Source organism: Mastigoproctus giganteus, chromosome 3 (assembly GCF_048544385.1).
Source record: "Mastigoproctus giganteus isolate SK-2022 chromosome 3, ASM4854438v1, whole genome shotgun sequence".
NCBI classification, from domain to species: domain Eukaryota; kingdom Metazoa; phylum Arthropoda; class Arachnida; order Uropygi; family Thelyphonidae; genus Mastigoproctus; species Mastigoproctus giganteus.
In genome coordinates this window covers 101,083,506-101,105,871 of record NC_143577.1, presented here as the reverse complement: position 1 = coordinate 101,105,871, position 22,366 = coordinate 101,083,506, and the positions used below count along the sequence as shown (strand labels likewise).

The window sequence follows — 22,366 nt, the reverse complement described above, 5'->3', positions numbered from 1 at the left end:
ATTTGAGATCCGGAACAAGTTTTAGTTCATAAATCGATCTATTTTGATCTTAAGTTCAAAAAATTGTCTCAACACATTACAGCGACTAAACTAGTTCAGTGTAATACAGCAAATCATCCTATTCAGCCTCAATAGTTTCAAGAAAATGTTTGTATTGCCAATGATTCAGCCCAGTCTTGTGAATAAAATTTATTGTTTATATTAACAGGTTTTTTTTTTTATGTAAACCCCAAACACGAGAGGTATTAGAACCTATAGTACTTAGTACTGTGCTTGGGTTGGAGGTTGAGAAGACGAAAGAAGATATTTGTTGACATTGGACTTGTTCAATTGTAGTTTTCAGGAAATGCATATGCAGGAAGGTTGTTCCAGAAAACAGCAGTTGAATGAATAAACGAGGAAGATGAAAAGTTGGTTCTGTGAGTTTGAAGTTGAATAGTAAATGGATGTTGGCTGGTGGCGGCACGTGTTTGGACTGTTTTGAAAGAGAGAGTGGGAATTATAGAAGCCAATTCAGAAGAAAAGTGCCCAGAAACAGTAAGTCTATGAGACAGCAAGTGGAGAGACTCTGTTAGAGATGAATCATTAATTAACCTAACTGTCCACTTCTGAATGGAATCAAGAAGCCTGAGAGAGGTTTTGGGGGCACCACCCCAGATGTGGGAACAATATTCCATGGCAGGGTGGATTTGCAATTTATACAGAATGAGCAGCTGTTTGGAAGAAAAGTAACGGAAGAAAAGGAAAGGAAGAAAAGAAGTCTCGCAGGTCATCCCATTTTGCATTCTTGTAATGCCAAACAACACGAGGTTGGGAATAGCCATGAGATAAAGGTTCCAGTGGAGAAGAGACAATCAAAGTGCCAAAAGCATCTCTCACTTCAACTGTGTACTTAGAAAGGTTGTTTGTGAGAAAAAGATCAAGCGTATTGGCTGTATGATTAGGATTGTCCGGAATTCTTGTAGGTAAATGAACAATCTGTGCTAGATCATTAGTAATTGCGAAAGCATCTACTCAGCATCTCGATCTGCTGGGTCGGTGAGACTAGAAAACGGAAGCCAGCTGGAGTTGTGAACATTAAAATCACCAAGGAAAATTACCTCACTGTTACGGTGAAGTTGGACTGGAGAAAGTCAAGTTGCAAAGAGAGGAAGTCAAAGAGCTCCAAGTGATTAATGGAGTTGGGAGAACAGTAGAGACAACAGATGAATTTGACACAATGAGGTAGAGAGATTTTGAGCCACAGAAGATCAAAGAGAGGAGATTCCAAATTGCCAAGTCTCTGACAGGGAATATCAGAACGGACATATGCACAAGTACCACCTTTGAGTCGAAAGGAATCATACAGCGAATAATTTGGGCATCTGAGCAGTAGTTGAATCAACCGATAACTGAGATTCTGTCAGAAAAAGTACATGGGGTTTGGCAGACTGCAAGTGGAAATGGACATCATTGAGATTAGATTTGAGACCACATATATTTGTGAAATGAACTAGTAAGTGTTTGGGAGGTTTAGATCTTTTTGCAGATAAGCTTGCTCTATTAGTTTGACAATTCATGGTGTATTCAATAGTAAGAAAAAGTGGGTGGGACATGCTGTATGAAGTAATGAGATTTTTGGATATGACATACACGTGGTAAGAATATACCCAGATCCTTGACATAATGTGGCCTCGTCAATGCTCCCCGCATACTCACTACTGGGACACCCTCCAGTCACTATCTGGCAGAGTAGAGGTAGCAAGATTATACGCTTGCTGATCCAGAAGCCTCCTAAAGAGTTACCAATAGGCTTGGTTCGGTGTACTAAATAACGGCTGGCCTGTGAACACCGTTTTAGAGCTGTACCCTCGAAATGTAAGGAATATTGCATCTTTGCCACGATGTTCATCATAATCTCAAAAGTCATCAATCATACTGCATGATGGAAGAGATAGGGTAGGGTTGACCGGAACTTAGCCCTAGATACTAAAACATGCGTTCCACCACTTCAAGCCTCCAATAAGCAAAGTGGTGGTATTGCACCGTTTGATGAGTCATCTACCACCTAGTACTGCCTGGTAACATAGAGGGGCGGCATTCCTCCATGTGATGTGGGTGCCACACCTCGACCCCTGCTTACGTCGGTTCACACCTGGGTGGTCACCCACCATGTACTTGTGCATGGAGGTTATACCCAGGATTATTAACAGTCCCACCATCGTGAAGGTGCAAGGAGAAGATTTTGCTGTCACAGACTGTCCATACTTCGCCGAAATTGGGTCGACTTGACTTGAGTTCATCTTAATATCAGTTCCATCAGCGTTTTAGACTACCAGGCAGCAGATACAGCTTGTCTGGCATATCTGAGAGAATGCCTGTGACAACCTCAAGGTTGACATGACCGAATCTGCACCCAAAATTTTCTTGAAAAAGACTACTGGTGAATTATACAATGAAATTGCATCATTTTTTTAATATATTTACTCTCAAGATATTTATGAAGCTGACCCGTGAATCCAATTTTAGTATCGACCATATTTTTAGTGCCATCTGTCTTAACTGCTGATAACAAATCCCAATTCAGTTTGAGGCTGTTAATTGCTTCTGTCACACTCAAAAATATATTTTCACATGTTGTATCTTACAAGAATTTTTAATGCAACTAGCTCTTCAGTAACTGCAAAATTTTGATATAAATTAAAACCTTAGATATAAATTAATAATTGAACTGTGTGGCTTGTATCTTTATTCTCATCAATTGCTATTGAAAAATGTGTGAATTCACAAACTTTTTCTACTAGTTGATTTTGAACATGGGCTCCCAAATCTTCAATTCTTCTTGTTACAGTTGATGAAGATACTTACAGATGCAAAATTATTTACTTTCTCAGGATATACTTCTGCAATTGCCAAACGTTTTGCAAATTCTCCATCCATAAAGGCCCTTCCTTCTTTGGCAGTGATTTGGGAGGCTCGAAAACTAGCTCTTAACTGCGGATAAATTTTGATAAGTAAAAGTTGTAATCTTCTGTTGTTGACTTTGAAAAGTTTGGGTTAGTTCTTGGAGTTTTTTCTGCCGCAAAGCTCCTTGAAATTTATTGTAATTTGAGGCATGTTTTGTGGTTTAGTGATGTTTCACCTTATATTCCTTGAACACCAGGAAGGCTTGATTGCAAATAAGATGTGCAAGTATCATTGAGCAGTGCCAAAAAGTAATTCATTGGCCATTGCTCATTAAAAACACAACACTCAACATCAACTTTTCTTTTTTTCAACATCAACCTCAACATGATTTTTTATGGGTCACTCAAATAAAAAAAAATAATCGTGAATAATGAAGTATACTGATGTCTTAAAATTTTAAGAAATATTTTAACATAAAGGTTATTATATTCAAATCTCTTATATCATGTGAAATTAATAATATAGTTTATTAGGCTGTTTGCCTCTACATTATTATAATATAAAACTATATTATTAATTATAATATAGTTTAATAAGGTGATGTTTCAGGTATCTTACTGATACCCATCAATCGGATCATGCTGTGGGTAGAACAGAAAGGGCTACAAATTTGAATATTTTTGATATTACAATTGCAATTACCAATATTACAATTTTCAAATTACGATTCTCAAGTATTAAGTTTTGAATTGCTGTAATAATAGAAAACAGGAAATCTAAACTAATACAAAGAGATTAAATTCATACCTGCTGATAGCCTCCTATTGCCGATGCCACCAGAAACTTTATATGCATACAGGCTGCCATCAGTTAATTTATAGCAGAGGGATTAACTCCATTAACCAATAGGATAATGTCATGTTTTTATCCAGGATTCTTGTGTATGGACGTTTAGTATGATGTTTGCTCCCATACTCTGAACATTAGAATTGGTGTGCAGGCTGGCAAGCGATTAACAAATCCCTAATTGCTCTCTAATGCCTATTGCTATATAATGACAGGGTCAAGGTTAACAGATTATTTTAACGATGTTTCAGATAATAGCTTTGAGTGGAAATAACAGAATTAATATCTAAGAAGACTAAGCTGACAACACAGGCGTCAACACTATTAATCAATCAACAAATGTTAAAATAATTTGTAAAATATGTTTTTCATAAATTTTATTATGATCTTATATAAACATTAATTTTTACAATCTAATTGGAATATCCGTGGGCCTGATAAAATTCTTACACGGGCCATAGTTTGGGGCCCCTGGCTCAAGGTATAATGTAAAACTAAATAGTAAAACATAATACGTAGCACTGCATTAGAAATCTGTTAGTATTGTCAGTTAGCAATTACATTTATTAATCTTATTAATTTTCATTGTTAATTAAGTTGTATTTAAACAGAAATTATGCCCCAGACTAGAGAAGCAAAGTAATAGAAGTGCTGTGGCTCAGGGGAGAACCGAATGAGGCAATTCTTCAACACATCACAGTCTAAAAAAATATGTGAAATGTTAGCGGAGCTTTCTGGAACAGGACATGATCTAGCCAAGGAGGTTATCTGTGTGTGTGTGTGAAGAAATTAGCGCCAACTCAGCATTTTGATGGTTGTCTGAGATTTTGAGGTGTAGGGTAGATGCCCTCAAAGGAATTAAAATGAGGCCCAACCAGCTCTCAGCTTCCCAACTCAAAACTAGAGCTCACTCTTGTGCATCAGGCAACACAACAGCAATTTTCGAGGCAGAATGTTCTGGTACCACATGAGCTAGTTATTGTCAGGGGAAACAGAAAATATTGTGCAAAAAGGATAGTTGGAGTAGGATCAAAACTAGAGCTCACTCTTGTGCATCAGGCAACACAACAGCAATTTTCGAGGCAGAATGTTCTGGTACCACATGAGCTAGTTATTGTCAGGGGAAACAGAAAATATTGTGCAAAAAGGATAGTTGGAGTAGGATCAGGATTTCTCTACCAGTGGAAAAAGTCAATGTCAATGTAAAGCAGATATCTATTAACTTTTAAGTTAATACACAAAAGTTAATAGCACAAAAGATGATATTGTTGTACACATTTGCACTAATGACATTAAGAGTAGGGGATCTGCAGATTTACTTAACAAGTACAGGGCAACTTTTAAAAAAAAAAGTTGCAAGTTAGGGTTGAATTTGAAAGTGTCTGCAATTCTGCCCAGACACAACAGCATGGAGTATATGATGACAGCCTTGTCAATCAATTCGGTCCAGAGATTGTGCAAGGCTCATGGGGTAGAATTTTTCTCAGGATGGTCTGTGCCTTTTAACAGGAGAGACTGCTTCTATAGGGATGGGATAGACTTAGAAAAGGTGCAAGAATATTTGCTGATGCTATCGAGGCACTGTTAGGTGTGTCAGAAAACTTCTAGCTTTGAGGGGGGGGATATCCAGACTAATATATTAACAGCAGCCGTGGCAGAGGTGCAAGTGATTCTTGCACTGCTTCAATTGTAATGAGCAGCAGCCTGGAAAACAAGGTGCTTCAGATTTCAAGGACTGCTGGGAATTATTGCGGAACAAGTAAATACATGGGCTCTGTTAGGATAACTAAGAATAAGAACAGGTGCATGTATATTGCATTTACACCAATGCTAGGAGTTTAGTAAATAAATTTGATGAATTTGAGGTTCTGGTCAAAACATCAAAGGCAGATATTGTTGGATATTAGAGATGTGATGTCACACAGGCCAACTGTGTGACATCACATGTCTGATATTTCCAATTCTGCATTCCTTATATTCTGTTAGATATAAGGAATGCAGAATTGGAATTTTGGATGTACAATTGTAGTCACAATGGTGTAGACAGGATAGGAAGGCAGGAGGGGTTATGCTATTAGTTAAGAAACACAAAATCCAAGGGAGTACAGCCAGTTGACATGAGTGGACAGAGCAGTGTCGGTTCAGTTTGGTGACATAAGCACTGGGAAAGCAAAATGAGAGTAGGAGTGTGTTATAGGCTTAATGCCTCTGATGAGTACAACGTACAAACTGTACAGAGAAATAGTGGGCCAGTAAATCAGATTGCCTTGTAATGGGGGATTTTAACTTCCCAGATATTGACTGGAACTTTTGTATTCGTCACTCACACACTAGCAAGGTTTTTGTGGATTTATTGGATGGTTGTTTTCTATAGCAGCATTTTTGAGAGGATCTGATCTTTTGATATGATTATCAGCAGTGATTTTCCATGCATTAAGAATTTTCTAATAAAGGAACCACTACGTGACAGTGATCAGTGTACTGATGTGGGATTTACTTAAAGATGTAACTACCAGTTAGGGAAGGGTTATTACTTTCATAAAGGTGACTACAGTGGTTGCAGATAGTTTTTAAATTCTATACAGTGGGACCAACTGATGTTACCAACAGCAAATTCAAAATGGAAAGCATTCAAAGAATTAAATTTAGAAGCTACTAGGCTTTTCATACCAACTAAGAAATATTGTTCAAGAATTAGGCCTAATTGGATGTCAGATGACTAGGATAAATTTGTTAAATCTTTAGAACGTGATGTCACGGGCTCACAGAGAAGAGGTTTTAAAATTTTTAAGAAATTACAACTAGGCACAAATGATCAAATAAAAACCAACTCCATCTCTCAAGCAGAATGGAAGCAACACTATTCCAAACTCTGGTATAACCCTGGCACTAGGGAATTGGAAGATGAATCTGTGGTAACCGAAGATGAAGAAAATACAGTCCGTTCCGGTTATTTGGGACACATCGGGACTAGTGCATTTTGGCCCAATTAAGTGGCTGCCCCAATTATCCAAAGTTTCACGTAAATAGTTAAAAACACAACTTACTCCCCCCCCTTACAATTGGTTCACTGTACAATCAAATCACGTTACGATGGAGTCACCATCGTAACGTGATTTGATAGGTAGCATAGTAAAGTACCGTTCACTATACAATGTGCAGTCTGTGACGGTCATTGTGATCATGTTTGTGAATTGAATTTTAATTCTATTAAACAGCAATTCTAATTAGTGAAAATAGGAGGAATATTATCCACAGGCTATAAAAACAAAGATATATTAAGCACAAATTTACCCTTTATTACCTTACCAATTAAAAAATTAAATGATACGTGAAAATCGGAAGAATATACGTCATAATCGGAATAATTAATACGTACTGTAATAAGTACATACAAACTAGTTGACATTTCTGTTCACTGACATTTGTGGGTGCGGGCTAAAATTTAAAACAAACAGTAAAAAAAGATAAGCAATCAATAACAAAGAACACGGCACACACAAATTGCAAATAACACGATACGTGCAAGAGAGAACGGAGTAACAAGTTACAAAGCTTTAAAAATAGGAATGAAGAGAAGATCTGAAAATTAATTTTTTATATGATTGAAGATTTCGTGGAAGTGTAAATACAATTTCACCATAATAACCCAAAGAATTCCAGCTGTCGGTATTATCGCAGATTCAGTAAGATCGAGTTTACTGTCTCCATTTATCATAGATTTCACTAACAGAAAAGCCCAATAAACAAGTGAATGCTAATTGTTTTTATTGTGACCTCCAGAATTTCAACCGAATCACGTGGTACCGTCGGAGACAATCGTAGGGTAATCTCCAGTGCTGCGGTCTCCTGCCCTGATTAAACGACATACTGTCCCAATTAAGCAAAGTAAACCCTGGCTATTTTCTCGATTGGTTTCTGTTTTTCAAGATTTGGCCCAAATAAACTGCTGCCCCGATTAACCAGTGGCCCAAATAACCGGAATCCAACAATGGAAGAAATAAAGTTAATATTACAAAAACCAAAAAAAAAACCCAGGCATAGACAATGTGAATGTAGAACTATTTAAATATCGGGGCACTTTACTAAAAAAATGCACTACTAAAATTATTTAACATCATATGGCATAAGCAACAGATAACCAAAGATTGGGAAACAGGAATTGTAATCAATTTACACAAAAAAGCTCCAGAAATAACCCTAACAACTACAGAGGGATAACACTGCTTCAAAGCTATACTCTAATATACTAAAGAATAAACTTAATAAATACAGTGAACAATTCTTAGAAGAAGAATAATGTGGGTTCAGAAAAGGGAGAAGCACAATAGATGCCATTTTCTGATTACAACAAATTTTAGAGAAAAGAAGAGAATTTGGTCTACCAACATTTCTGCTGTTTATTGATTATGAAAATGCATATGACAATGTAAACCGGGAAAAACTTTGTCAGATTCTACATGAAGAAAATATCCCAACCCAACTGCAGAAAGCAATGCAAAGCCTATATAAAACTCCAAAGTCTGCATAAAATATTCTAATGGCCAACTATCAGACCCAATTAACACCAATAAAGGAGTCAAACAAGGATGTGGACTATCACCAAATTTATTTAATAAAATTAAATCAATAAAATTATTAAAGAATGGAAACAAACAATTAACAACGGAATACAATTAAAGAAGAACAAGGAATAAAATCCAAACTATATTATATGCTGAAGATCAAGTTATAATTCCAAAATCCGAAGATGAACTACAGATAGCAGCAAATGCACTGAATAAAATAGGTAAAAAGTAAGAGATGAAAATTTCCACCTCAAAAACAAAATCAATGTGATTATGTGGAAAAAACATACAAATAGTCAAAATTGTTATTGATGACAAAATAATAGAACAAATATCTGACTTCACCTATTTGGGAAATTTAATATCAAATGTGAAGGGAAAGACATCCACACTAAACTATAAAAATATAATAAAATGAATGGAACAATTAAACACCACCGGAAAACAAATGACAACTGAAACAAAATTACGACTGCACAACACACTTCAAAATCAGCCATCTTCTACAGCTGTGAGACTTGGGTCATAAATAAGAAAGATGCACACAAACTAGAAGCAGCACAAATGAGATTTTTAAGGCCATTATTAGGCTTTACAAGACTAAACCACCAAAGAAATTTAGATATCCGTGAGAAATTAAAAGTAGATAACATGGTAAGTGACATAAAACGGTATCAGAAACCACATATAAAGAATGAACCCAGACCGGATACCAAAATTAACCTTTAACTACAAACCTACAGGCAAGAGAGAGATGTGGGTCGACCAAGACAATGATGGCGAGATCAAGACTATCTCCAAGAGCTACAACGGAACAGGTCTTAAAAGCCAGACCAAGTTCATGATGATGATGATGGATATCAGATCAACTAATGAGACTTGTGGCAGAGAAGAAAAATGCATCGGATGCATATAACTATCAGGTGACACAGAAGCCTATTGTAGATATATGAGAGGGTATCAAAAAAGTTCATACCCTGACCTAGATAAAACATCAGTAGGAAGATGCTATTTTAATTTTCATTGTCTACATATTCAATAACATACAGAAATAAAGAGGAATTTGTTTCAATGCTTTTTTGTAGAATGTTTCACTGCAATACTCTCCCAAATTCTGTTAGACGTAAAATTATCACTTAGTGGCTTCCTTCCATCACAGACGTATGAATGGTCTGATATATTCTTGATCGTTAGTCGAGGTCTCCCAACCCGACACCAACATAGCAAACCACCACCACATAACACTGAGAGTCAGAAGACATCTTGTCTAATATTAAAATCAATGAAATGAACACAGCATATAAGAGTTAAAATTTTAAATTAGCTAAAATAATTTAACCCAGTTTTGAATAACTTATCTTCCTAAATAGTTTTGATGTGTTGGTGGTCGGGTTGGGAGATCTTGACTTATGATCGTGGATACGTCAGCCCCTTCATATGTATGAGAGGAAAGGAAGCCATTGAGTGATAATTTTACGTTTGATGGAATTTGGGAGAGTATTGTAGTGAAGCATCCCACAAAAAAGCATTGAGGTTAATTCCTCTTTATTTCTGTATATTAATATAAATGTAGTACTCGTTGGGCATTATAGCTCTGTTTTGTTTATTCTAATATTCAATAACTAACGTGTGAAAACTCATTCCCATAGTTGATTGTACACCATAGGTGGAGGCCGGAATCTGAGAAAGGATGCTGTGGTTGACAAAGTGGAGTATCGAGCAGTGATCAAGTTCCTGCATTTGCAGGACAAGAAAGCTCAGGAAATTGAAGAAGAAATGAAAGATGTGTATGGGCAGAATTGTCCATCCTATGACACTGTAAAAAAGTGGAAACAGGAGTTCAGTGTTCTCCCAGTGAATTTAACTGATTGCCTGGCTAAAATTTAAGCTATTCTCACGGTACCATATGGTACTGCTCACCGATCTCTGTCAGTATTAATTCAAACATATTATGCAATTGAGATCAATGCCACAGGAGCATGTAATGTTAAATTATGCAATTAATTTTTGCTCTGGATTGCTTAAGTCATATAAGTATTTATAAATTATTTATATTGTCTGCTATTTATATTTATAAATAACAGGCAATTTTATAGTATTACACTTCCCCACCTGGCTACTTCATAATGCCACCTGGTTGCCAAATTTTCTGGGAAGAGAACATGGAGTTCCAGTGTGTCTTTGACAAGCCAAGAGAAGGAGGGCCATCAACATCCACAAACAGTGACACAAAGGTTGAGCAGCTGGTGCTGAGTGACAGATGTGTGACAATTCATTTCATCGCAGATGCAGTGGGAATTAGTTATGGGTCTACCCACAGCATTTTAAATGACCATCTGCACATGTCTAAGGTTTTTGAATGTTGGATTCCAAGTCTGCTGATGCTTTTTGTAGAAGCAATGTTCTCACCAACTTTGTTGCCCAGTGTGGCTATGGACTACTATAGCAGCCCACCCTATTCCCCTGACCTAGCACCGTCAGGCATCTTGTTTCGAGAAATGAAGAAACCATTGCATGGACGCCGCTTTGATTCAGGAATCATCAATGAAGTGGAATCATGGTTTCAGGCAAAAAGTGCAGATTTCCATGATCAAGGCATTAAACAACTGATCCACAGATGGGAGAAATGTGTTACTATACATGGAGAGTACATAGAAAAGGATTAAAGTTCCTGTGAAGTTTCACCTTTCTAGGGGTATTTTTTCTAGGTAAGGATACAACTTTTTGATACACCCTCGTGAGGTAGTCTGTAATCAAATCACAAAGATTAGACAGGTGTAGGCAGATTATGAGAAATCCTTGGCAAAAGATGCAAAGAAAAACAGCAAAGAGTTCTTTAATTATGTAAACTCTAGAAGGAGGGGGATGAATCAGATTGGTCCACTTGATATCGATGGTTCGACTGTTGATGTTCCTGCTCAGGTAGCTGACAAAGTGAATAAGTATTTTACATCTAATTTCACACATGGAGATATTCAGGGAGGGGAGTGGAATATTAAAAGTTTATCAAACTCTGGCTGAAGCTAAATGATATTGTAATAACTGAGAGCAAACTGCAGGAGAAATTGTTAAAGTTAAACATAAAAAAAAGCATGTGGGGTGGATGGATTCTATTCAGTTATACCAAAGGAGGCTGTAAAAGAGGCGCCTCCGTAGCCAGGTGGGAAGGAGCAGCAGTGCGTAGCACACGCTTCTTGATTAGACCGGGGTTCGAGCCCGTCACCACCGAATACGGAGGATGCGGAAAGGTCAGGGAATGACCACCGCATATCCCGGAGCAATATGGCCTTAGTTGCTAATGCTCCTAAAAACCAAATAACAAACAAACAAGCTGTAAAAGAATTAAGGAAACCTTAGCCATAATTTTGAAAGCTTCCTTGGACTCAGAGGATGTCTCCATGGACCGGAGATGTGGAAATGTGTCCCCATTCACAAATGGGGGATCAAAGGGTAACAGAAGGGAACTTCTGTTCCGGGGAAATTAATGGAGGCACTGGTTAAAGAAGCACTGCAGGATCATCTAGACAAGACTACAGTGATAGTTCAAACAGCATGGGTTTGTTAAGGGGAAGTCTTGTCTGACTAGTTTGATTGGATACTATGATGTTGTCACAAAAGAACTGGAGGCAAAAAAAAAGTCAGCAAACTCCTTCGGATTAAACCGGTACTCCAGTCTGCGCTCTCCAGTTTCTGCTCAAACCAAAAGGAAGAAGCATTGCAGGATCATCTAGACAAGACTGCAGTAATAGTTGAGTGGCGTCTCCGTAGCCAGGTGGGCAGGAGCAGCAGTGCGTAGCACATGCTTCTTGATTAGACTGGGGTTCGAGTCCGTGACCACCAAATACGGAGGATGCGGAAAGGTCAGGGAATGACCACCGCATCCCCGGAGCAATATGGCTTTAGTTGCTAATGCTCCTAAAAACCAAATAATGAACAAACAGTAATAGTTAAGACACAGCATGGGTTTGTTAAAAGGAGGTCTTGTGTGACCAATTTGATTGGATACCATAATGTGGTCACAAAGGAACTGAATGCCAAAAATAATTTTGATATCATATACTTGGATTTCAGGAAAGCTTTTGATACTGCTGTACAAATTGGAAAGGTATGGCATTAAGGGTACGTTGCTACAATGGATAAAGGGATGGTTGAGTGGGAGACGACAGAGTGGTAATCAATGGACACTGCTCTTTGTGGTCAAATGTTATTAGTATACAAATGTAATGGGCCCAACACCGCACCCTGGGATTCCTCAGGGTTTGGTGTTGAGCCCATTATTGTTTTGTATATTTATCAATTATATTGATGAAGGTGTATCAGGTTTAATGTACAAGTTTAAAGATAATACAAAGGTTGGCAGAGTTGTTAACAACAGTAAAGACAGTATGTTACTCCAACTGGAACTAGATAAGTTTAGCAAATGGGCTGAGAAGTGGCAACTGAAGTTTCACATTGAAAAATGCAAAGTACTGCATATGGGTAGCAATAACTGAAGAGAAATGTACTAACTGTATGGTACAGCACTCAGGGAAGTGAAAAAGACCTGGTGGTAATTGTGCAGTCAAATATGAAGTTCTCTGATGCAGATGGGCTGCCAGGGCAGGTCACGGAATCTTGTCAATGATATATAGGAATTTTGCTATCAGGGACAGGAACAGACTTCCATCCCGTTATACAAGGCAATGGTCAGGCCACACCTAGAGGCCTTGGAAATGTTATTAGTATACAAATGTAATGGGCCAACACTGCACCCTGACAGTTGCTCAGGGTTTGGTGTTGAGCCCAGTATTGTTTTGTATATTTATACAGGTCTGGAGGCCTCATTTTAGGAAGGATGTAGAGTTGCTAAAATGAGCACATCGAAGGGCAATAAGATTGGTTGAGGGGAACAAAGGGGTGCTCTTAGCAAGAAAGGCTTAAGTTCCACAAATTGCCTGCGGCTGGAGAGTAGGCACCTGTGAGGTGGTCTGATTGAGGTGTATAAGACATTGAATGGGTTGAGCAAGCTGAATGCTGATGGGATTCTTCCTCTTTTTCAGATTAAGAACGTGAGGGGGCACAGATTCAAATTGAGGAAAGACAGTATTAGGATAGATGTGCGGAAATTTGCCTTTAGACAGCAGGTAGTTGATTGGTGGAACAGACTTCCATCTTTTTTTGTGGAAGTTAAATTTAAGGGTGAGCTGGACAGGCATTTGGAAAGAATGGAGGGGTGAAATGGGAGGGTTTCTTTTGGCTGATGCTGCATAAGCTTGCTTTCTTGCGTCATATGCCTATGCTAATGTTATGTCACACTCATAAGACTACGAGTAGGATATACACACCTTACTCACTTTTATCTTCTTTCTTCCTCAGATCTACCTCTCTGTCCGAACTGCCATGCACAAATCGCAGTCCACATATCATTGTTAACTGCCACTTTCTGTAGTGGAGTACGGAAAACCACCTTCTTATCGAACTATGCAGCCCAAATCACACTTACTTTGCAACAGATATTAGACAACAGATCTGACATTAATGCAGTTTTCACTTTACTAAAAAGCATAAAATGCTATCACAGAATATAATGCTTAAATCCCACATAATACATATATCTCACATTTAATAACACCTGAAATCTCCTACCATTGTTTGGTACATAATGGCCTTTAGTTGCCATTGTGCCGTAAAACGATGACCACCAACAACAACAACTGGATGCAAAAAATAATTTTGATATCATATATTTGGCTTTAGGAAAGCTTTTGATACTGTTGCACATGGAAGACTGCTATACAAATTGGAGCAGTATGGCATTAAGGGCAAATCGCTGCTATGGATAGAGGGATGGTTGAGTGGGAGAAGACAGAGCAGTAAACAACAGGCACTGCTCTTGTACTAATGTTATTAGTGGAGTCTCCCATTGTTGTTTTCTGTATTTATTAAGGATATTAATCAAGGTCAGGGTTATTATCCAAGTTTGCAGTTGATATGAAGGTTAACAGGGTTATTAATGACACTAGTGACAGTATGTTGCTGGAACGGGATCTAGAGGGTAATTGTGCAGTCAGATATGAAGTTTTCTTAGCAGTGCCTGGTGTCTTGTCAATAATATACAGGAATTTTTCTTGCTGGGATAAGGAGTTATCTGCTTGTATAATGCAATGATCAGGCAATACAGTAGTTTGAGTGCTGTGAGGCACTCAAACTACTGTATTGACTCAATCTACTCAAACTACTGTGAGTTTGAGTGCTGGAGGCATGTTTAGAAGGATGTAGAGCTGTTGGAATGAGTACAAGAAGGGCAACGAGATTGATTGGTGAATGGAAAAAAGGCTTAGCTCTTTCAAAGAAAGGCTTAGTTCTTCAAATTACAATGTCTGGAGACTAGTTATCTCTGAGGTGATCTGATTCAAGTGTATAAGGTCTTGAATGGTTTGAGCAAGTTCAATGCTGATGGGATTCTTCATCTTGCCCAAATTAATCGCCTGAGGGGACCTATTGAAATTGAGGAAAGACAGTTGTAAAATAGATCTGCAGAAATTTGCCTTTAGCCAGCGGGTTTGATTTCTGGAACAAACTTCCATCTGTCATTGTGGAAGTTGATATCTTAAATAAATTCGAGGCAGAACTAGGAGTGAACAGTATGGGTGAAATGGAATGTTTTTTTTTTGGCTGATTTATAAGCTTACTTTCATGCATCATATGCCTCTACTAATGCTAATCCATGCTTACCTTCATCTGTTGAAGCACTGACAAAAAATCCACAGCCTATTTTTTGTAGCTGTTTACGTTATGCAACTTTTTAACAAAATGGCTTCTTGCATCTGCTTGCTGTGCTGTCCTATTAATGATAGGTGTTTGATTAATAGTCTTAAGTTCTGAACTAAATTTTTTATGCTTAAAATGTGTGGTTTTTAACTTTGTTTCGTTTCAGTATGAAGATAATGATGAAGTTGTTCTGTGGATGAATACTGTGGGGCCATATCATAATCGACAGGAAACATATGCTTATTTTTCTTTGCCTTTTTGCCTTGGACATAAAAAAGGTATCAGTCACTATCATGAAACATTGGGAGAAGCTCTGCTTGGAGTGGAGTTGGAATTTAGTGGTTTAGATATTAATTTTAAAGGTAAGTAAAAAATAATTAAAAATTTAAAATTAAAATAAATTTTTAATACTTTTATTAAACGAGTTTGTAAAAAGATTCAAATCAATGAAATACGTTTTGGGTATCATATTGTATTGATTAGAACATGCATAAAACTAAAGTATTATATTGATTTATTTTTTTTTCTGATAATCGTTTAATAGCTGTTTAATTTTATTCAATTTCTGAGATTATGGCATATCACGGGAAGGTTCCATCACCAGTTTTATCAATAGTGCTTTCTAGTGCAGTTCTTTTTCAAATTTTTTTTTGAAATCCTAGTGTTCTGAGAGAGCTTGTTGGTATGCCATATGGTATTGAAAGGGAAAGCTTTTATTATTTCTGTTGTTTTAGTTTGCTTTTTAATAAAAGAGGGATATATTAGAGATATTTATACAGGGTGTTTCAGTTAAACGTTTCAGAACTTCTAAGAGGGGTAGGGTACATCCTGACAACTCGAAATCATATAGCAATGTGGGGTCGGAAATGCTTTCCTGAAGCGTTGTTGTACACAGAAGCACCATAAAAAGAAATAGGCCGTAAGTGAGAAATCGTTTTAATAATACATGAAAAGAAGCAAAAGTTACATGGATTAAAGTAAGTGTTCGAAGTTTCTTCCACGGCCTACAATGCACGCCTCACATCTCCGACGCATGGACATCCGAACATTCTGGAATACTCCAGGCGAATTTCGAATTTCCTCGGCAGCTACTGCGATTCTTGCAACCAGCTCCTCAACATTGTCAACAGGGGTGTCATAAACTAGCGATTTCATATGACCCCAGAAATAAAAATCAAGACATGATAGGTCGGGTGACCGAGCAGGCCAACGCATGGGAATCCACTGTCGACCAAATGTGACATCCAGGTAGTTACGAACATCTCTGCTATAATGGGCAGGGGCTCCATCATGTTGGAATGACATTGTCTGTTGCGTCGATGCAGAAATCTGTTCATCTCTCAAAAGTTGTGGCAATACTTGCTGCAGAAAGATCAAGTAGATAGGTCCGGTTAGACAACACGGTAACAGGTAAGGTCCGATGAGGTGATCTCCCATAATACCGGCCCATACATTGACCGAAAATCGAATCTGTGCTGCACGACGTCGTATTGCATGCTGGTTCTCGACCGCCCAGATATGGTCGTTATGTGTGTTGAAAATTCCTTCATTTGTGAAGGATGCCTCATCGGAAAACAACACTTCAGCAGGAAAAAGGGGATTTGTAGCACATTTTCCAAGGTACCACTGTGTGAAAGCAATACGAGGTTGAAGAAACTTCGAACACTTACTTTAATCCATGTACCTTTTGCTTCTTTTCATGTATTATTAAAACGATTTCTCACTTACGGTCTCTTTTCTTTTTATGATGCTTCTGTGTACAACACCGCTTCAGGAAAGTATTTCCGACCCCACATTGCTATATGATTTCGAGTTGTCAGGATGTACCCTACCCCTCTTAGAAGTTCTGAAACGTTTAACTGAAACACCCTGTATATTAACGATATATATTTTGAGATTTAAGAAATAAATTAAGAAATATTCAAGATTCAGACTTGTTTAGAATAGTGTTTTTCAAATTCTGTTCCCTTAGATGCTGCCATTTTGTAAAGTGATCACAGAAAAATTAATAGAACATTCTGTAAATGTTCTATTAATTTTTTATGATTGTTGTTCTAATTTTTATACATTGATTTCTGGGATTAATACTTTTAATTATTACTCTTAAGGATATTAGGGTTTCATGGAAGATTTAGATTTACAGAAGAGTTGTATGCTAGTAAAAAGTACTGTTCTAGAATATAATGCTAAGTTCTGCAGTAGTAGTAGTGGCATGTGATGCAAGAAAGCAAGTGTATGAGCTTATGCAAAATCAGCCAAAAAAAAAAAAATCACACCATTCCCTCCAAATGCCTGTCCAGTTCCTCCTTAAATTTATTCAACCTATCAACTTCCACAACGACAGATGGAAGTTTGTTCCAGCAATTAACCACCCGCTGGCTAAAGGCAAATTTCTGCACATCTGTTCTACATCTGTCCTTTCTTAATTTGAATTTATGCCCCCTTAGGTTCGTAATCTGAACAAGTGGAAGGATCCCATCAGAATTCAGCGTGGTCAACCCATTCAAGGCCTTATACACCTCAATCAGATCACCGCGCAGGTGCCTAGTCTCCAGCCACTGCAATTTGCAGAACTTAAGCCTCTCTTGGTAAGAGGATCCCTTCATTCCCCTCACCAATCTTGTTGCCCTTCTCTGTACACGCTCAAATAAATCTACATCCTTCCTAAAATGAGGCCTCCAGACCTGTACGCAGTACTCAAGGCATGGCCTGACCATTGCCTTATACAGAGGGACAATCACCTCCTTTTTCCCTGCTATCAAAATTCCTATATATCATTGAGAAAACCCCATGACCTGCCCTGGCAGCCTGTCTGCATTGCTTAGAAAACTTCATATCTGACTGCACAATTGCTCCCAGGTCTTTTTCATTTTCTACCACCTTAAGTGTAGTACCACACAGTTGGTATGTTTCTCTAGGGTTACTTCTAGCCATATGCAGTACTTTGCATTTGTCAAGGTTAAACTTCAGTTGCCACTTCTTAGCCCATCTGCCCAAATTATCTAGATCCTGTTGCAGTAGCACACTGCCATTACTGTCATTAACAATCCTGCCAACCTTTGTATCATCAAAGTTCTGCAAACTTCGACATTAAGCCTGATATACCTTCATCAATACCATTGATAAATATACAAAACAACAGTGGACCCAACACCGAACCCTGTGGGACTCCACTAATAACATTAGTCCACTAAGAGCAGCACCCATTGATTACCACCCTCTGGCTTCTCCCACTTAACCATCCTTTTATCCATTGTAGCAACTTACCCTTAATACGATTCTGCTCCAATTTGTACAATATTTTTTCATGCACAACAGTGTCAAAAGCTTTCCTGAAATCCAAATATATGATATCAAAATTATTTTTTTCATCCAGTCCCTTTGTAACCACATCATAATATCCTATCAAATTTGTCAGACAAGACTTTCCCTTAACAAACCCATGCTGTGTCTGAATTATTGCTGCAGTCTTGTCTAGATGATCCTGCAATGCATCTTTAACCAGTGACTCCATTATTTTACCCGGAACAGAGGTAGACAGATTTATGATGTTCAAATTAGTTTTTATACAAAATTTGCTAAAGAACTACCAGTGTAAATAAACAATACTTTGTTTGTAATAGTAAATTACAGTAGTAGTGTGAACAGCATCGATTTAATTGTATCTCATATTGTGTCTACCTTCACAACATGTTACCATGTATTGCACTACCTTGAAAAAATAACACTTCACCAATGGAGAAGACCATTATTCTCAGTGGGCACCACCACCACCACCCAGATTGGCACCATTTCAAGGCTTGTTGGCCTATCATCAGTGGGTTTAGGTAGGTGTTGCAATCATGCTACTACTGTACTTTCTATTACCCTGGTGTTGCAATCATGCTACTACTGTACTTTACTATTACTAGCGAAGTATTGTGTATTTACACTGATAGTTCTTTAGTGAATTGCAAGTTTGTAGTATTTTATGCCTTTTGCATTTATTTTTTTATTAGTAATACAAAAGTTGCTTAATAGGCTTGAAGTTGTTAATTAACAATATATGTATACTGAGTCACACTAACACCTAAGGAATACTTGCTGGTACCTAGCTTTTTTTTTTTTTTTTACAATAGGTTGCCATAAGTAGCTGTAAGAAACTTTGACCAAGTGTTGATTAGGCAATTATGTAATAGTCATATTGCTCAACATGCCAATGCCAGCATAAAAATGGAAAATATAGTGACTTCTGCATGCACGTCTTAATAATAACTTTAGTAATGATTTATATTGTTTCCCCCCCCCCCACCCCAGGTATTCAGTAAATTTTTCCTGATTTTCGGAAAAATTTGATGAGAAATTTGGTGAAACTAAAGTAACTGCTTTTGATCTTTTAAATCAGTGGTTCTCACTGTTCTCTTTCAGCAACAGTCCAATATCCCTAAGCAGTTGAACCAGGCAAGTAATACTGCATTTAATCTTTTGGTTGTGGTACCCCCCCCCAGAAGCTGGATGAGCACCTGAGATGCCCCCACCCCTGAGATTATCATAGGTATCGAACTCTAAGAAAGGGGCTTTTTTTTCGGTTTTTTTGCATGTGTGTGTGTGTGTACTGTATTATAGTGAAACCAAAAATCACCACTCTTAAAATTTTAAATTAAAAACTAAGTACAGTAAACTCTCGATTTAACAGACCCCAATATAAATGTTTGTTTGCATTTTTTTTTTTTCTTTTCTTTCAAGTCCCCATAGCTAAAACTCTTTATTGTGAAGTAGATTTAAAGGAAGAACAGCTTTAAGCATTTGTTTATGCTGTGAAAAATCACTATTGGTTATAATGGATTTTGGATTTAACGGACTGGACAAATAATAGTACAGTAATGTACATATTAATCTCGACCATATTATTTTTTTTAGGTTATACAAAACTTCAGTGTTATTATTAATTAATAATTACCTATTTCCATTATTGTTTTGATAATTACCTACTTTTATTTTTATAATCAAATTCAGGAAATTTTTTTTTATTCTTTCTAAAAACTTGTTCAAACAGCTGTTTTCCCAGCTTACAGATAAGAGCATGACCTTGCGAGCTGAACATGACTCAGGACACCAAACTGCAAGTCTGCCAACTTGCTTTGTTTTGGTCTCAGTCTGCCTCAAGCTATCGTGTGGTCAGGTTGTATACAGAGGTGTTTCTGTGATTTCTGAATTGTGACTTTATTTATTAAATAATTTTGCAATCCTTACAATTTAAAATGGCATCAAGTAATGAGGAGTTAAAAGAAAGCATGTCGCTGGGTGGAAAATGAGTCCATTGATTCTGGAGGTGGGGAAGAAATCTATAAAAACAGTACTGTTATAAAAGGGATTGTTGTGTGTTAATGAGAATGTCTGATGTTAATTGTCAGAGAGAGGTGTGTGTGTGTGTGTGTGTGTGTGTGTGTGTGTGTGTGTGTGTGTGTGTGTGTGTGTGTGTGTGTGTGTGTGTGTGTGTGTGTGTGTGTGTGTGTGTAAAAATGTGTCTTTCCAGGTTAAGATGTCCAAATGTGAGTGCAAGTAAAGTAACCTGTGTAAACTGTGCAGCTGCTGAATGAATGTAGTTGTGATCAGTCAAAAATAAAGTGTGGAAGTTTTGATAGTTGTTTATTTAGGTGATACCTGTGTCCTGTCTCTGAGTGCATGAAAAGAGGCACATGGGTGAGTGATTGTTGTCTGCTGTTACCTACAAGTCTGCTGCTAAATGAGTAATAATAATAAAAAAAAAGGGGTGTGTATACAGGCAGTTTCCGCTTTTTGAATTTTCGCTTTGAGTTCCAGGTTTAAGAGCTTTTTTTCAAGTATCAACAAAATTGAAAATATGAACATTAATTGCAATAAATATACATATATGAACACTAACTACACTATTACATACATTCCATCAAAAGCATTTCCTTTCATATATGTGCTGAATGGGAAACATTCTAGCAGGCTGGTCATTATCATTAGTCAGGGAGAGGAACTTTTCAAGGTAGGGGTGGGTATCACAGTTCAATTTATCGCTGCATGGATGCTTCTCCTAGTCTGAAAAGCTTTTTGGGCACATTCATAGAAGGCCATGTAATGCATGTTGAGAAGTTGTTCACATCTGTTACTTATGAGTCCTATTTTTGTCATGAGTACACATTTGTGGGGATGATAATTGGAGTAGTCATATAAGACATTGAGGGCTCTTCCGTAGCCAGGTGGGCAGGAGCAGCAGTGTGTAGCACACACTTCTTGATTAGACTGTCGTTCAAGCCCGTGCCCATCAAATACGGAGGATGCGGAAAGGTCAGGGAATGACCACCGCATATCCCCGGAGCAATATGGCCTTAGTTGCTAATGCTCCTAAAAGCCAAACAAACAAACAATATAAGACATTGGCCCAATCCTCATCGGCACCAAATGTACATTTTGTGTCCTGTGTGAGGCCAAGCTGACAGTTCTGCATTTAGAGGAATCATGCCATTAGCAAAAATGTAGAGTATAAGCCTGGTGAAAACCAGGGTAGAAAGGTAGAGGTTTGGGAGAGACTAGGGTTACCTGTCACAGGAACCTCCTAGTGACGTCCCCTTTATCTGATTGTCCCATCTATCTTGCCATTGCTGGTATAGACAGATCAGTATCCTTTTCCTGTTTAGGATCAGCTGTTAAGTCTTTGTTTATCCCTATGATGTCAGTAGGTATCTGTGGCGCCTCCGTAGCCAGGTGGGCAGGAGCAGCAGTGCGTAGCACTTCTTGATTAGACTGGGGTTCGAGCCCGTGACCACCAAATACGGAGGATGCGGAAAGGTCAGGGAATGACCACCGCATATCCCCGGAGCAATATGGCCTAAGTTGCTAATGCTCCTAAAAACCAAATAACAATAACAGTAGGTATCTGCCTTCTAACCTATATAGTTGAGGCCTCTTCGAATTATTTCAAATTCAAATGGCAGTGCACCAGCCAGAACCTACAGGGCAGGGGTGCTTACCATGCAGCATGCTCAGGTAATTGTAAGTAGGATGACATTCTGGATGGATCCTAGTTTAGCTCTATTGTTGACTAGTAACATTGTGGGGAACCAGACACCAGTTCCATAAGTAATAACTGGGAGGAAGATAGCCTTATAAACAAGGGCTAAAGTCTTCCTTTTTAAACCTCAGTTGGTTCTATTTATTCTGGCAGTTATGCCAGCATACTTTCTTACTTTTTTACCAACATTTGTCAGATGCAAAATGTTAGCTTTTAGTCAAAGATGACTCCAAGGTATTTTAATTCTGTTGTGTAAGGGCTATTGTTTTTCCTGAAATATTTATTAGAGGTGATT

At 37.8% G+C, this 22,366-nt stretch overlaps 1 protein-coding gene across 1 annotated transcript in view; it reads left to right on the top strand.

The window, feature by feature from the left end:
• TM9SF3 (transmembrane 9 superfamily protein member 3) overlaps positions 1-22,366 on the top strand; it is a 357,433-nt gene that overhangs the window by 18,645 nt on the left and 316,422 nt on the right. Inside the window, exon 2 of the mRNA XM_090369370.1 lies at positions 15,217-15,412. Coding sequence (XP_090225496.1) covers positions 15,217-15,412 — 196 coding nt within the window. The remainder of the gene's footprint in view (positions 1-15,216; positions 15,413-22,366) is intronic.